Below are 18,471 nucleotides of genomic sequence, written 5' to 3'. Positions count from 1 at the left end.
ATGAAAACAGGATTTATCTCTAGATAATCTCCCATCGCCAAAAATAACCTTTGTCTACCATTTGGGATGTTAAAGTTATGCAGTGAGAGAGATTCATGCATTCATGACAAACAAACCTCGGGTCAGAGATAGGAGGTAACCCACCAAATGGTTGTCTGTTTGTCCAGGTTGTTGTTTGAACTATCCAAGTATAAGTTTCAAATCTAGTGAAATTTAGAATGTCCATAATGCAAGTGACACCACCTCTTTTGGCCCATGAGGAGAGGCAAGAAGGAATAATGATATATGCAATGACAATAGACTCAAAGTTGTTAAGACCATATATAAACCTGAAGTGTGCTTCTGACTATATGTTAGGTCATCTCTTGTTTTCCACGAGTAACCGCATTTGAGGTTTTTGTTTTGCATGGACAGGTTTTACTTTTCGTCAGTAAGACCGCTTTCCAGGTTTTACTTTCTGCAATCATATTTTCCTAACGCTATATGACCATCAACATTCAAATGATGTGTGTGTTCAATAATCAATCAATTGAAAAATATTGTTGAAGATGAAGCTCAAGGTGCAAATGTTTTCCCTAGCAAGATTGTAGAACAGAACAGAACTTGATTACACTCAGGCTGATATCCTTGGCATATGAGGTACAAATGACAGTTAGATGTGAATATATAGCAGCATAGTGGTTAGCCAGAAGTTTTTACAGTTTGCATGATACAATTACAGAATTTACTTAGATTTTTTCAGGACAGATTTCTGTTTACACGTAAATAGTGATCTAACTTTTAACATATTTGGTCTTTTTACAAAGTGACTTGGTACATACATTGATCTTTCTTTCCTAAAATGTATACATTTAAAGATATAATGAAATTCATCACCAATGTCATTCAAACAACATAATTTACAATTTCTCTCATCTCTTGGTATCCTATTCCATCTTCCTTTTTCAACTGGTAAATGGTGGCAAGAACTACGAAAGTGGAGTTAGGGATAACTTTGTTAAAGGGCAGGGACGTAAGGCTACTTTCAAATTCAAACTGAGATTTCAAAAGAGAGTATGTTTGGCTTTTTGGGGAACTGTCCAGCTCTGAGCTCCAAAGTTGAATAGCATTGTCATTTAAGATTGAGTGAGCTGTATTTTTGATCCAGGAAGATGAAATAGGAGACTGTGAGAGCCATACACAGCTCAAACCAATGTTATTAAAAATGTTCTCTATACATGAAACCCAGCTACAACCATGGGTACCTTCATTGTGGAGACTATACACGATAGAATATAGGGTTGAAAACAACTTAGGTGGATTGTTTGTACATAATTTAGACCAAAACGTTACCAGGCATGGTTTTAACATCAACAGAAAGTGGGATTCTACCTAGTTCACCATAAAGCATGAACAATGGGGTACTTTTTTTAACAGGTAGTAGTTTTCTCATGAAACACATGTGTACATTTTCAAGTTGTTTTAAATTAACATATCCCTAGATTTCACAACCGTACATTAGAACTGGTTTCACAATAGAATCAAAGAGATATAGTTGGCATTGTATTGATAAATTTAGAGTTCTACTTCTGCGTAAGACAAACTGCATGGCTTTAGTGGCTTGTTGGCAGAGATTTGATATGGCTGATTTGAAAGAAAAAATTTTATCAAAAATAACTCCAAGATATTTATATTCATTGACATATTCTAAAGGGACTTTGTGTAGAAAAATATCTTTACGCATATCATTTTTATTACCACCAAATACAAGAATTATTGTTGTCGGCATATAGAAGAACAAAAAGTTTGAGGGAGAAGTCTAACATGGTATTGAATGTTTCTAAGTTGCTAATTACACTGTAACTGCAACTCTCAAATTAGTAGGCAGATGCTCTACCACACGGCCCCAGCTGGGCCAACAAAGGAAATGGGATTGAATTATCTATTTATAGTTACTGTCATTAACCTGACTTTACATGTGCTTCAGTTATTGTTATGTAGCTTCATAAAATGATCATCTACCTCGTAATTAACCATTAATGACGATATATATGTTAGAGAAAAGACTTCTCCTTGGCATTAGTATGCAATGTGAAACCATCAGGGTCGAGAAATCCCTCCCCCCACCTGGTTTTACATTGTCTACCAAAACCTCGGAGGTATGTTTTCTCCTATATGTAGATGCTCCCTCCTCAGGATTTCCCTCCCCTTCTAGTTTTACTATGTCTACCAAAACCTCGGCATGTTTTCACCTGTATGTACATGCTCCATGACATTGGAATTGTAGGAGGACATAAAAGTGTCATATAATGCCCACTGACAAGCTGACATAATATGCCCTAGAGATAAAGTTTCCTATGGTGGAAGAGAAAAGGATATGGCTCATAATTCATGCACTCTGACAGCTCCATATGCTGGGGGTTGATCTTCCACTAAATTTAAACAAGAAAGACTAGTCAAAAGAACTCAGTGAAACCGACAAACAATACAGGAATGTTTTACAATTAAAAGTTAATCATAAAATTAACAAGGTTCACAGATAAATTATACTTCTGTAAAGTAAGTGCATTGGCCATACAAAACATGAGTGCAGTACATTTCTTCATCAGGGCAATTTACCACGAGGACAAACATGACATTTCCCCATCTTGGCATTTCCCCTCACCTATTTTGAAATTATGTGTGCAGAGCAGAGATGATTACACACTTCCCTGTAAAAATTTACTAAACTAAAACTGAATTTAAACTCACTCTTGAAAACTATTTATGCCACACTGAAATAACATGTAAGTCTATGGAAATTACGTCAAGTGGCCCAATATAACTGGCACGGGTCTGTATATGTCTTCATTTAACTCATTAAGGCAGAGAGGCGCATATGTGTGGCAAATTAATTAGCTTCTCATGGCAAGCGCCGCATATGGGCGGGAATAAAAAGCATCTCTTATTCAGCAAGAGCTGCAGAAAGCACCTTTCATACAGCGAGAGATGTGCGTTTTACACTTTAAATTCGTACTCTACCTGTTATTTCAATCAATTTAGCAGTACTGATCTAAGATTAGCTTTTCTTATGAGAGAGGTTACCTTTTGTGTTAATCAGAAGAAGTATTAAAGTGTTTTGATAACAATTGCTAGCAATGTCATAGGCTTACAAAGGTAAATAAACACATGTCAGTGAGAAAGGGGATTATATGTTGTTACAGGAGGTAAGTGTTTCTTACTTGTCACACTATTTTTGCACATTGATTGAATTAACAGTGACAAGGTTACAAAACCTTCTTCTAAATGCAAGTACTACCTAATAAATATAAAATTTACGTTGTGATAGTATATATATTGAATTGTAGACATGTAGCGGACACAAAATTTCCGAGTCCCATGCGGGGATTCAAATGGCTGACCCTCTGATTCAAAGAGTTCTTCTTTACTGCCAATGACATAGGTTTTTTGTACAATTTAACTGCACACAATGATATGAGAGGGAAAATTTGTTTAAGTATGTCTAATGTCTTACATACAAAGAACACATACACTTGTTGAGAAAATATATATGTACAAGCCACCAATGGTCTACAAGAAAAAGTGCAATAAAACATTGCATACATGATAGGTATTCACATCTGCTTTCTTTAAGCATTTATCTTTACAACACAATTAAACAATTAAACAATCAGGACTTGCTTGTATGACGAGACAGTTTCCTGTAATCCCCGAAACCTGCTAGGGATATCAGGCATGAATAGCACTAATTTATGCACATAATAACATAACACAGAATGCAATAGAATATTTATTTAACAAAACCGTATTGGGAAAAGTAGGGGGCTGATTGTCAAAGAACACCCTAGGACTAGGTGGTAACACGCTGGATGCGACCTAGGGTGCTTACACTTTTTGGGGCCCAAACAGTTTCTCCTGTGTGAGAATGTTTTCAGGCCCCAAGAGAATGAATGTGAATATGAATGACCCCGCAGCAATGAATGTGAACATGAATGAATGCCCCCAAAAAGTGAATAGGGTAAGTTACTGATAACAAATAGCACGTTGAGCTGCTTGTAATGTTGAGGTGGACACATCAATGTATCTGAGAAAGCAGACTGATCTCCAAAGTCCCAAAGTTGGATGAGATGTCCTTCTATCCGGGCAGCACTGCAGGTTGAAGCCGCTCCACGAGGAAAACTATGTGTATTGTACAGGTCGCTGTTGATACCAATTCGTTGAAGAATACTGCATAGATACTCCAGGAATCTAGCCCTAGTAATAAGTTGTCCTTCAGCATTGATAAACAAGGGATGAGATTCTGAAGTACCTTTCTTTCTGCGCACTTGTAGCCAATATCTAAGAGCACTGTATGGACAAACTAGTGTTCCAGTACTACACAACGTGATAACAACATCTTTCCGAAAGGGGTCAGTTTTAGATACTTACAACAACACTTTGGCACAAGGTACACTCTCATCTAATGTAATGTCAGACAAGCACATATTGACGGTTGGATTAAACACAGATCCTCAAGTGAATTCATTACATCTCAGAAATCCAAAGAAAGCAACTGTACACATGGTTTCCATCATCAGGTCATTGTACAGTCCGAACACTCCTTTTCTCAATGCTACTACCATGTTTTTTAAAATGGCGTAAGTGATCAGAAGTCTCCATTAAGGAGATGATTGCAATTTCTTGTATCCCTTCAGTATTGTTTGCAATCTGTTTGTGGCACCACAAACTGATCGATCAAAAACACAATACACACCTGGAGACATGTACTCGTATCATATACCAGCTATATAGGTTTTCACATTTCAAATAGAGAGTATTGAAGCAATAGGCCACAGACTGCATGAGCAATTCTTCGTTCAGTTGAGGTAGTCCGTTCACAGTTGGGAGGAGTAGGTGGAACATGGTGAAGAACTGTGTATATGCCTGAAATCCTGTTGAGTATGTGGCCCTAGTCCTTTGGCTCTCCGCTGCGCCCTACAAAGGGTTCAAAGATGATATCAATCCCATAGTACTTGGCTGATGGGATGGGATGGGATGGGATGGGATGGGATGGGATGGGATGTCGTTTCTTGTCCGCATGGGGCACCAGCTTCCTGAATCTGTTGATCTGCAACCGTGAAAGAGAGTCTGCAGTACAATTTTTAACGCCAGGGAGATGTTGGGCAAGTATAACAAAATTCTGAGTAGCAGAACACCAGGTAAGTCTACGCATGAGTTTCATTATCCTGGTACATTTCGAACGTCCTTTCCGTATGATGTATACTGTAGCTAAGTTGTCACAGTTGAATAGAATACGTTTACACTTCCATTCATGACCCCATAAAATGGCAGCTACTACTCTGGGGTACAATTCGAGGAAGGACATAGATAGGCCTTGATTGAATGTCAAAGGGGTATCAACTGGCCAAGCTTCCGCAAACCATCGGGATCCATAAGTACATACAAAGCCTATTGATGATGAGTCTGTGAACAGGTGCAGGTCCGCATGCCTGGTGATGTGTAAATCATGGAATAATGATACGCCATTCCAATCTGACAGGAATTTTTGCCACATTATTAAGTCCTGTTTACATTAATTACTGATGTGAACAAAGTGGTGTAGTTCAGAGACCTTAGTAGATAGTTGAATCAAATAGGACACAAAGAATCTCCCTGGTATAATCACTTTGAAGGCGAAATTGAGATGTCCTAACAATGACAACAAGTCTCTCTTTTTACATGTGTGCTTTTCCAGGAAGGCTTTAATGAAATGACTGGTGTGCTCTACCTTGCTCCGTGGAAGACGTACTTCCCTGGTGACTTTGTTTAGTATGATGCCGAGGTATTCCAGTTCTTGGACTGGTCTAACTGTCTTGTGCTTGGCGAGAGGCACGCGACATTGATTGAAGACTAGAGATAACAGTGCCATAGTTCTCTCGGCCTCGTAATCAGGAGCCTTGTATTGTCAAAAAATCATCGAGTAGCCACAAAATGTTTTTTATGCCATATTTATTTTTGGCGACCCACACAAGTGCCTCTGAGAGCAAGTTAAAGATACATGGACTGGATCTGCATCCGAATGCTAAACGTTTGTAAAAGTAATATTGGTTCTCCCACTTGAATCCAAAGTATTTCCAAAAATCTGGGTGTAAAGGGATTTGTTTAAAGGCATCTGATATGTCCACTTTACATGACCAGGCACCTTGGCCACACCATTTGATGATTGCGATAGCATTAACTATTGTCACGTATGTGAGGGAGCATGATTCTTTGTCGATTAGTTGGTTGATGCTGGGGTCCTTTGAATTGTGAGGGGCGGACAAGTCTAGGATAAGTCTTTTCCTTTTACTGTATTTGCCTTCTGCAATGCCAAGAGGGCTCACTCTGTACTCCCTGAAAGGGGGTTCGTCCCATGGACCACAAACAAACTGGTTGTTTACTTCTTGTTGAATGGCATTCTTAACAACGTCAGGCTGTTTCCTGGCACTCAAGTTATTTGTGCATTCAATACTGGTCTGTGGGATGGGCTCGATTAGAGGATGGAAACCATGTTTTAGACCATTGATAAGGGTATCCACGAAAGTTCTGTCTGGATGTCCATCCAATTCAGCACGTAAGTGTTCTGCGTCAATGGGAGCAGATGCCACCAGTCATTTTCTCGTCACTATCCTTACCGTTGATTCGACCATGGCCTTCTCTATGGCAGGTAATGCAAAGATGAGCGAATGAGCAGTGTTCGCGTTTACAACCTTTGTCGTTGAAGTTATTGCATCCTTCCTTTCCTTCGACAACACTTCGCGGGCATCCATGAGAATCGTGGTTGCGCTGATATGGATGGAATGTAGTGTCTTTCCTATTAGTCATGAAGCAAAACTCTGATGTGTGGGTAAGGCTGTGACATATGTTACACGCCCGAGTACGTCGCCCTGAGGTAACTATGGTATAGATCCTGGTATCTATAATGCTCAAGTCAATGATCACCCCTTTACACACAAAAGATGCTGCCATAGTCGCAAACATACGGTGGTATTCATAAAATAATGATCCACCATATTGTGAGGCCATGTCTACAATCAACCGTTCATACTTGTCCATTTCGTTCCTGCAATGAGGGTAGGCCTCACAAAACACTGCCTTGTAGATGCCAAAGGCTTTTATGAATTCGCCCAAAGTCAGGGGGCACTTAAGTTTGACATCCTCTTTCACAAGTATTGACTCACTGCCTTCCGAAGAGAATTCCACAATTCTGTATACTCCTGATTCCGTGTTTGTAGATAACAACTTGGCTAAGTTGAAATATTTTTTACCTTCTATAATGTCCTTTCTATGCTTGTTTTTCGCCGGGTCTGTGTGGCAAGGAATCAGATGGGACTGGTTAATATGACAAACATGCTTTGTTGGTACTAAGGACAGGTGTGTTACTGCTAAGTAATGTTTGTAGATTGAGGCCAGTAAAATAAGTAGAAATACCCTGGTTTCTGTGATCTTGTCTGGCCTCCATGTCCTCCACCTTACCTCGTAATTCTCGGCATTCCGCTAGAACGTGGCGGAGGGTGGGTTCCGCATCACTGTCTCCTCTGGTCTAACTAGTCTGTATCGGTATCGTACTTTCCTCCCGATCTTCCAGTTGTCGATCATGTCCAGCCCCCGTGATGGTTGCCGACGGCAAACGGGTGGTAACTGCCTGTCCGGGTGACAAGTGTGGTTGATCTTGTTCTTTGACATTGAGCATGTACATCTGTACAAGGACTTTCTTGGGGAAGTTGTCTGGAATTCGCATCCCCATGCTCGCGAGCTTACGTTTGAGAACTTGTGTTGACCAGTTCTCCGGTTGGTCTCTGGCCCACCTGTCATAGTTACCTGAACTCCTTGCGCGATTGCCGCGGGTATTCCTTCGGCAAGTGCGTGGTTGACCTCATTCCATAGTGCAGGAGTAAATTCAATGCATATTGTTGTGAAAAACCATGTGAGACTTCAATATGGCGTCCATCTGGCCGAAAGGGATTGTGGGTATCTGAATAAGCATTGTTGGTAACTGTAGAAGTATTATGGATAAGTCATTGAAGTATACGTATAGATATCTGTGTATTGCATGGTAAGTAACATATTAGTAACCACATATACAAGAAAGAAAACTATGATATAGTGTTACGAGTACAGTATGTATGGTGCTTGCCGTACCTTAGTGACTGGGGTAAGGCCAAGACCGTGGTAAAGCGGGGTGTAAACAAGCGCTAGAGACGAGCATTAGGCTTAGCATTTGACTGTGCACGCTGTTTAGACTACCTGAGCTGACCATAAGAGAGGAATATATTATTGCATAAACTCATAAGCAACTTATGTTTATTAGTCTTGCCACAGCAAGGCAGGCAATCAGCATAGGGTTAAAGGTGTTGAGCAGTGAAGTGGCTCTCTGGTTTAATGAGTTAAGAGGACAGCATCCATTGACTGCCCTAGGTCAGATGTATGTATTTGACCAAGCATCATTAGAAACCAATCTTTATCCAATAAAACTGCTTCATACAAATATGAAAATACTCTTGGCAAGGGTAAAGTGATATTGTTGATGTTCAGACCTTATGTACGATATCTACCATCAAACAAATTGCCTCACATGTTATTCAACTAGAGCCTGAATAATGGAGGTATTTCCCCTGTGGTAACCCATTAAAAAGTGAAAAGCCACTGACAATCAGGAAAAGACGACCATACATATTATTTGAGAAATCTTTGTATAATAATTTTCTCAATGCGTAAAAATGAAAAGAAGAAAAAGGGTAAGGGGATATTAAGATATGTCACAAATGAAAAGGAATTATGCCCCTACTCAGATAATCTCCCACTTCTTGAAAGTGTTTCTGCAAATATCAAAACAATAGCAATCGGGCCTATTATCACCAATACTTCTGTATTGTTTGTATGGCATTAGAAAACAACAGGAAGGAATTACCGAATGTAAAGTCACAGGAAACAGCTGATCGCATAGGCACATGTCATTTTGTAAATGGCAACCAGAGAGGATTATAAGTTCTTTTTCCTGGATTTATTGTGTGAAATAGGTAAGTACGAAACAGAATAAGAGCAAAATATTTTGAAATAATTAAAACTGAATTCTTTAATACATATTTTATTATCATATACTGTATAACAAAGTGGCTGTAATCGTCTTAAAGTTCATGGCAGGTGTACCACTAACCAGGCTGTAAAATCGTCCTGACCAAGCACTGATGATCTGGAAAATACTTTCATGAAATTGTATCTCATAGATAAGCCGACCCCCTTGTACAGGGTTCATATTTTGGTCCTCAATATTCGACTTATACATGGTAATATACTGTACCACACTGCCACATAGCAATCTGACATGTCTAATTGGCAATAAAAGGTTATCACCCTCAATTGCAAAGAAAGAAAGAAAATTTCATAAGTACATACCAAAGCATCCAGTGTGTACCGACAAAATCCATTAACCAACATCGAAGCATAGATGTTGTAGATAGGAGTGCATCTTCCAATCTCATTCTCCAACTGCAAGGGCCATTGAAATGAAGGGTCAGTAAAGAAAACAACACAAATTTGTGTAAAGCTTATATGAAACCAAAACAATAAACATAAGTAAAACATAATTATCATTTATTCAAGACATATAACATACACTGCTGAAATATATACCTGTATAATTGATTACTCCCAGTTTGCCAACTCTGTGAAACACACCTATAAGGGAGACTATCAGGGACTACCTGTACTGATTGGAAGTCAAGTCAATGGGGAATCTTGTCATCATTCATTGTTTGTTATGGAGATAACGCCTTTAACGCCGAGTTGTTTGTTTTGAAAATTGGACATAATCCTTCCAACTTCCATTCAACCTATTATCTGTAAAATGCAAAAATATTCTCAATCCTTTCTACTGAGTGGCATTATGGCGTTACTCACTACCTTCTAAAGAACAACTGTGTAATATTTATAGTAGAGGATACAAGGCTAAAAATACACATGCAGCACCTTTAGAATTCAGCACCACAATCACTCGTAAGGACGTTCTCAGCTGTAGGTACCATGTCATTGAGACAGGCAACCAGTTTGTGAGAACCCATTGGACACAAACCCGTGACCTTCAGATTGTTAGTCCAACAGCTAACCGACAGAGCTACGTCCATATTGTTGTACAATGTGCAAATTTAGCTAGTCATTCATGTGACGAGACAGAAATGAACAGAAAGAGTCAAATAGCTTATGGACAATTACAGAGGTTATGGGTACACTTGGCGTCTTGTGCTTTCAATCTGATACCATTTGGCACAATGGTATCCAATTCCATAATCTATAAGATATCATGTTGTGTGGAATGAGCCGATATGATTCAAAATGGAAACTGTTGTCGATGTCAGGCATCAGATGTCCGTATAGTGGTGAATGCATGAATGACATGCTTGTATAAAAATCATTGGGTGCTTTCATGACAGAAAAGTGTTGTAGGGAACACAGTAAGGATAATGTGGATTGCGCTAAGGAATGAGTGAGACATGGGCATGTCTAGTGATGGCACGAGGGTGAGTTAAACTTTGAATCATTACTGAAAATATGTAGATCCAGTGGCTGGGGTGCAAGTTTGAGGCCGATTTCCATTAGCCCAAAATTTCTACATTAAAACATTTCATCGTTTATTCAATATTTTTATTCTCCTGTTTTTCATGTGAACAAAGTATTAAAAATGCATAAGGAAAACAAATGGTGTTCATGCATCCTAGTCCCTAACACTAAAAGTAAATCTAACCCTAAACCCTTGAAATAAAGCAGAATATGTTGATTGAACTGGCACAAAAATGGCTGACATGTCCAGTGTAATACATTCTTACCGCTTTGAAAAATAAATATGAATGACTGTAATGGTGCAAATTACTGAATGACAAAGACATGGATGTATTATAACCAAGACATTTAGAGTTAAAAAGTTTATAAAATATTTGATAAAAATATAAGGAAAAATTGAAGTCAAGTTAGGAAGGGTCAATGTACTGGGAAAGTGCATTGACCAAGTAACCAAATTTTTATGGATTCACTTTTCTGTGGGGAAATGGTAATTTCTCTGAACTGACATAAACTAAGACCTTGTGATCATACATGATTAGACGGATGGACATTCGGATATTAGTGGTCAGTTGTCAATAAAAGGGACACACAGAGGATCGGAAATAATTTGTTTAAGTATCTTCTGGCACCTACCAGTCTGAAATATTATTTGATATTTTGTCAGATATGGCAATGTTTGGTTGATGAAGGGCTAAAAGTTGATTAACAAAGATATTTTATACTGGAAGAATTTGATGGTACCGATAAAGTCTCGGAAAGGGACTAATGAAAGTAACTAATTATTAAGATTGGGTATGAGTCATTTTTGTATGACGTAGGACATTATTTCGGGGGGAGGAGCCTAAATTGTCACAACTTCTATTTTGTTAGTTGTCCCGTGAGTGGTGCGCGATTCTGGGCCCCACCGTTGACTTGAGAGTTTCTCTCTGTATATTGAGAGAATGGCTCAGATGAACTTATAGTATCAGAAGTTGTGCAAGAAACCAACAAGTTCTCCCAGGACATTGTAAACTAATGTTGTGTTTAGACCAGCAACCAGGAAATATTTGAGGACCTTTGTTTGTGAAAAACAATACCAAAAATAAAAGGACTCGAACGCCAAACTGGACTTATCCTTGAGTATACCGTCTAGCTACATCATCCCCAGACAAAGAGTGGGAGGAAACACAGACTGCCTAGGGAGAAGGGTATAACACCCCGACACCCTCAGGTAACAGATGGTGGAGATGCTTCAAGTTCTCCGTACCAAGCTCAGGGTTTTTCCTGTTGTGTAAATGTTATGATTTGGCTGGCTTGACAACTCAAGATGAGAGGTATGTGAACAATTCTCCTGCTATAGGTATGTGCTATGTGGATCTGGAAGAAACTGTTGCCATTCATGGGAGGTTATGTACTGAAAAGGGTGAATTCCCCCTTCAGCAGTGTGAACATATCTCCACATGCCTGATAGTGAACAGTAACTCTATGGGCATCGGGACTTATTGATTTCCTGGACAGTGTGGTCACTACCAGAACAGTGTTATTGATTTCCTGCTGTTGGACAGTTTCAGCGGGACATACCCCACCCAAGCAGACTACTTGTGTGATTAGTAACTTTCTTCTGTGTTAACTGAATGTTTAGTATGTGTTCTGTGAAACTCTGAATCTGACTTTTATCTAACTTTGTGACTATTGTTTGTACCTATTATGTATATTTCATGTCATCTGATGATAAGGGTACAGTAGTTGAGTGTTCTACTCCCATTAACCATGCTGAAGCCTCAATTGATCTGCCAGCATTCTCACCAAGTTTCACTGCTTTAACAGGTCATGATGTTAGCTCATGTTAGATAGTAGATCTAAATCTTTGGCCCTTAGTCACATCAGTCTGGAGAAATTTGATCTAAGTGAATCAGGGAAGACCAGTGCTTGGTTGAAACTTAATGAAAAGTTTATATCATTGAACAGTTATTCAGATGAGGGCAAGAAGGGAACTTTCAATTTGCAGGAAGATGGAAAAGCTTTCAAATCGTTCAAGGCAAAAGACTTTGACAATGATTCATGGGAGTAAGTAAAAGCTGCTTTTCTTGCTAGGTACATACAGAATTCTGTGAAAATGTATGATAGCTCAGATAGATTGTACAGTAGGATGCAGGACTCTGAGAACTTTGAGGACTTCATAAAAGATCTAAAACATGAGGCCAGAGGTCTTGATCAGCTTGACGATAACTTTGTCAAGGATGCTGTGATAAGGAATGCCAAGCCTCAGATAAAGCAGTTTATCTTGACCAGGCCTCACAATACAAAGGATGAGGTGCTTGAGAGTGCTAGGATGGCAGATGCTGCTTTTGCTAGCACATTGCCCTCCTCGGGTAAACTTGTGAAGCTTACTGAGGACCTTGAGGGAGAGATACTGTTCTTGACATTTAGGGAGAACTCAAGGGTTCAGAGGAACAATTCAGATGGACAGCATAGTGCTACTCCTTGCCGAGTAGCATTGCTGAGTGACATTCAGGATTTCAGCCTCAAGAGCCTAGTGGAACACAGAACTTTTATTGCTCTCAGGGACAGAAACCAACGGCTCTGTATCAGATGTTTCAGTCCATAGACAGATCTGGGTACCGTGGACCATGTGGATGGTACACAGATGCCGAATCCTAGGAGGGTATTCAGAGGTTGCGGTAGAACACATTTTAGTATGTCTGAGTGCTTTGCTGAATTATTACAAAGTTATTGATATGGTAGGAAATTAAGACTACATTAGGTGGTTCTCAGTCAAACTTCCACCAAAGTCACAGTGTGATACTAAATGCTGACAAATTAGCACAAATTAACAAATAATGGTGTTTACAGCAGTAGGCACAAATCTACAACTGAAGATAATCCAGAGCCAGATCCCAGTAAGATTAAGATGGTGATTTGAGTGATGATGTTTTCACAAGTAGTGGTTAAGATTCAGGGTAATACAATGTGCTATGTGACTCAGGTGCTAGTTTGAGCTGCATGAAATAAGATGTTTTCTTATCTAAAAAGAGTGAGAACACATTTCCTATTACAAAACAAGTTGCCAGGACATTGGTTGGAGCGGATAAAAATCAGTTAGATGTAGTAGGTATATCTTAAGAATTGGTCAGGAATTTCATGGCCACTCAACATTAACTACAGGTATTGTTAAGTTTACATTTTTTTCGAAGAAACAAAATTGCCATTGACATAAGTCGCAATAGACTGACTCAGAAACTTATATTTATGGATTTGGAATGGCAGAGTTCATTGCTTGTTCTTTTAGCAAATAGTGTGTCTAGTACAGACACACTATTACATGTTCATGTGGATGACCTGAACATAGAATTAAGGGTTTGTGAACCAACTGAGTCCATTACAGAATCTTTACATGTGTATGGTACTAGATGTATTACTCCACCTGAACATCAAGTTGAATCATTCAGATGGATGAATGCTACCAGTCATTAAGTCATTAAAATATTCACTTAGGCAGTTATAAAGGTAAAAGAGAAAGTTGTCTTGGATAATATGTAAAGTGAGACCAGTACAGCAAACACACTCTACAAGTCGACGCAGGTAACAGTATTTAACCTACTAGTCATTGTGTAAGAAACTATGTGACATGTCCTAACATGGTTTTGGCTATGCACCCAGGCGCACTAGGTACTTGCCTCCATGTCGGATACACAAAGTGGCCTGTCTTTACAGGTTGGTTCACCAGGTGACGACTCATCCTTCTGAGTAGCCAGTTGGTGATGCAGGTGGCAATGTCATATTGTTTAATAATGAACACATAAACACCATACATGTCAGTGATGACATATGCATGTCAACAGGTATGACTACAGGTAAGAGTTATCTTACTTGAATCTCAATTTGACAATATAATAGTTAAGGCAGGTGAATAACACTTTTCGTAGCTGACGCTGACATGACTGACAAACTATAGAGTGTGTCTCAGTTTTTGTAGATGTGAAAAGGGGTTAAAGGAAACTCTATCAAACTCGCAGGGACTGTGGTATGAAACCAGTCATGCAGTGGATAACAGACAAATCAAAGCAGTAGACAATGTATGTTGTATCACAGGGGTAAAATGCACAAGGTCAGGTATCTAGATGTCTTAAAAAGTGAAATGGTCCTATGGGAGTTTTTCCCAGCAGAAATAGTTGAGGATTTCCACTTCAGAAAGACGATGAAGGGAAAAACAAAACGGAAGCACAAGTCCAAAAGATTAATTCCTAAACATGATGTTCCTAAACTCCGAGTATAAGGTAGCTACATATATTTTTAAGTCCCAATATTGTTATGACACGTGTCAGTCTATATGGGTACCCAAAGTTATGAAAATAGTTATGGAAAAGTCGCGGAGGGACATGCCCGCGCACACGAGTATTGATGTATATGAAGCAGAGGGACATTCCTGCATTTATGAGAATTGATGTATATGAAGCAGAGGGACATTCCTGCGTTTATGAGAATTGATGTATATGAAGCAGAGGGACATTCCTGCATTTATGAGAATTGATGTATATGAAGCAGAGGGACATGATTGCATTTACGTGAATTGATGTATACGAAGCAGAGGGACATGCCTGCATTCGTGGTATATATAAAAGCTCAAAAGAGTCTAGAGATGACTGACACTCTCTAGTGTGGGGTAGATGAACATCTACCTCAGGTTTCTGAACGATGAGGACAGTCGAAAGACTAACGATGAATTCATTCGGGACGAAGGACGGGGTGTCGATCTGTCTCGTAGCCTGGGTGAAGACCTATAAATCGGTCGTGGAGTGTAAGCGGAGGCCAATTACATCGATGGGTGACAATTTTTTTCTCGCCTGGTCACAGTTGGACATTAAATATTAACAAGGTCTTTATGATAAAATATTTGACTGACCCACGAGTACTGCATGTTATTTTCTCATGAACAGAGACAGTATGAGCAATGCGCGCTCTTCTACGGTCTATTTGATGTAGTAAACATCCCTTGTGGGAGGGTGATATGGTATATTGGTGACGACCAATTGGGAGTGCTGAATATTCCTTCACTTAGGAGAGATATTGTCTCATTAGGATAAGGAGAAGGAACAGAGTATTTGAAATGAGGAGATTTTTTTTTCAATTGTTGATGTTTCATGGGACCTTTCAGCTTCAGAACTTCAATACACCGTTGACAACAGAACTAAATACCATTGACAACATGCTTCTTACATACCTATAAATTTCACTGGGGTACTATCTTTAGTCAAAGGGGAGTGAGTTGTCTTTATGCACCAAAATCCACAGTATCTTACATTGGTAACAGAATTTCTTGAAACAATAAACTTCCAAAGAACAGGAATACTCAAACACTACACAATTTCGAAGGTATATTTCATCAGTCAGGACAGTACTGTTTATGTTACTTTGATGCTCCCTGCAACATCCAGTGACAAGACCACCTAACCATATCAAGTAAAGTCATTCCTGTGAGTATTTTCTTTTAGTCTTTGAGAGTTGTAAAATTAGTGAAAGACAAAATAATAATTTACCTACACTCAACTGGTCATCTCTCTACGGATAACTAGACTCTGATAGGGGACATGCTATGGCTATTATGAACTTCATATCTTTTATACAGACACTTAATTGGACACATTATTTCATTCATGTTCGTTTCACTGATACATGGACATGAACTGTATCCAGTATTTATTAATGAGTCAGGTAGACTTTCTGCTCCATCACCTTGTGTAACAGTAAAGACAGAATACATAAAGTTAAATTCTTGTTAAGTTTTTTTAATACAAGAGAACATTGCAATGATTTCAGCACATGTGACTTAGAAAAGAAACTCAGTCATGATAGCATATGTGAACTCAGACATACTAGTGTCCTCATGTATTAATTATTCCATACTGTATTTAGATGTTGCATGCTTTGTGAATTTATAATCCAAATGTGTAAAATGGTGTTGTAAAAATTTTGTAGTCTTTGTGAATGGAAAAATGAGAAAATGTTCAAGAGTCCAAACAAGAATTTTTACGTGCTTTTCGATTTGTACAATTTTAACTTATACCTCTGCATCGGCTATGTTCATTGGGATACTGTTTCAAGGTTATTAATTATTAAATGACTGTTTCGCTTCTCAGATAGGTACAACCAAAGACAGATCCTATCTGAGACATTTACTTGTATTTTGGCATTTTGAGTTTTTGGGTCCTCAGATATATAGGTATTCTATTGATGTTTCTTATTAATATTGTACAAGTTATGTATATCTTAATCTTTGCTATTGATGTTTATATGTGTATGATGGAATTTAAGCCATTTATCAATCGCATGGGACATGCTCTACAACAGGAGGGGCATGTATAACCAAGACATTTAGAGTTAAAAAGTTTATAAAATATTTGATAAAAATATAAGGAAAAATTGAAGTCAAGTTAGGAAGGGTCAATGTACTGGGAAAGTGCATTGACCAAGTAACCAAATTTTTATGGATTCACTTTTCTGTGGGGAAATGGTAATTTCTCTGAACTGACATAAACTAAGACCTTGTGATCATACATGATTAGGCGGATGGACATTCGGATATTAGTGGTCAGTTGTCAATAAAAGGGACAGGCAGAGGATCGGAAATAATTTGTTTAAGTATCTTCTGGCACCTACCAGTCTGAAATATTATTTGATATTTTGTCAGATATGGCAATGTTTGGTTGATGAAGGGCTAAAAGTTGATTAACGAAGATATTTTATACTGGAAGAATTTGATGGTACCGATAAAGTCTCGGAAAGGGACTAATGAAAGTAACTAATTATTAAGATTGGGTATGAGTCATTTTTGTATGACGTAGGACATTATTTCGGGGGGAGGAGCCTAAATTGTCACGACTTCTATTTTGTTAGTTGTCCCGTGAGTGGTGCGCGATTCTGGGCCCCACCGTTGACTTGAGAGTTTCTCTCTGTATATTGAGAGAATGGCTCAGATGAACTTATAGTATCAGAAGTTGTGCAAGAAACCAACAAGTTCTCCCAGGACATTGTAAACTAATGTTGTGTTTAGACCAGCAACCAGGAAATATTTGAGGACCTTTGTTTGTGAAAAACAATACCAAAAATAAAAGGACTCGAACGCCAAACTGGACTTATCCTTGAGTATACCGTCTAGCTACATCATCCCCAGACAAAGAGTGGGAGGAAACACAGACTGCCTAGGGAGAAGGGTATAACACCCCGACACCCTCAGGTAACAGTATATTAGTTTACATTTATAATTCATTTGATTCCAACAATTACGTTTGAAACCGAAATATAAATTATATTTAGATTATTTAAAGTGACCAAAACTGCAAATACTAGAATATGGCAAAATGTGACCTGTGTGTGGCATTATTACTAAATTTACAAAATACAAAATATATAAATACACAAAATATAACACCTCTGCACTTCTTAATACAAAGAACTTTAGAAGTTCAGTTTGCATTTTGATATTTTGTACTGAAAGGTATCAGAATCTGCAAAGTTGTGCTTTGTGTTGCATGTTGTCTTTAAGGTGATGAGGAGCAGTTGATAAGATATTTCCTAAATTCAAGATTCTATTGTGCATACTCACCCCATAAAGAGCATCTCCAACAAAGGAATCGACTATAGCTGTTAATCGATGAGCAAAATTCCTTGCTTCCTGCAAATAATGCTCAGAATTAAAACACTTGTATTCAAACACGTATGAAAGGGTACATGGGAGCAACAAAATAACAGAACTGTGGGGAATTACTCGATACGTGAAGCCACAGTCCTAACAAGACCCAAAATTAAAAAAGGTATTGAACACTGCGATAAGATAAGTAATCTTGTGAATCAGATCTTTACAAGTTAACAGCTAGATCAGGTTACATGTATCAAAATGGCTCTGGTTTGAAAATTTCTGCTTTGCAACATCCTTCTAGA

The 18,471-nt window shown here is 38.6% G+C and overlaps 1 protein-coding gene across 1 annotated transcript in view; it reads right to left on the bottom strand.

Moving 5' to 3' along the window:
* Positions 1-18,471, bottom strand: part of LOC137265618 (prominin-1-like) — a 298,050-nt gene that overhangs the window by 40,086 nt on the left and 239,493 nt on the right. The window contains exons 22-23 of the mRNA XM_067801049.1: positions 18,137-18,205; positions 9,394-9,486 (exon numbers count right to left, since the gene is read on the bottom strand). Coding sequence (XP_067657150.1) covers positions 9,394-9,486; positions 18,137-18,205 — 162 coding nt within the window. The remainder of the gene's footprint in view (positions 1-9,393; positions 9,487-18,136; positions 18,206-18,471) is intronic.

The sequence above is a fragment of the Haliotis asinina genome, chromosome 15 (genome assembly GCF_037392515.1).
Source record: "Haliotis asinina isolate JCU_RB_2024 chromosome 15, JCU_Hal_asi_v2, whole genome shotgun sequence".
Classification (NCBI taxonomy): Eukaryota; Metazoa; Mollusca; class Gastropoda; order Lepetellida; family Haliotidae; genus Haliotis; species Haliotis asinina.
This window is presented reverse-complemented; position numbering and strand designations above follow the sequence as displayed.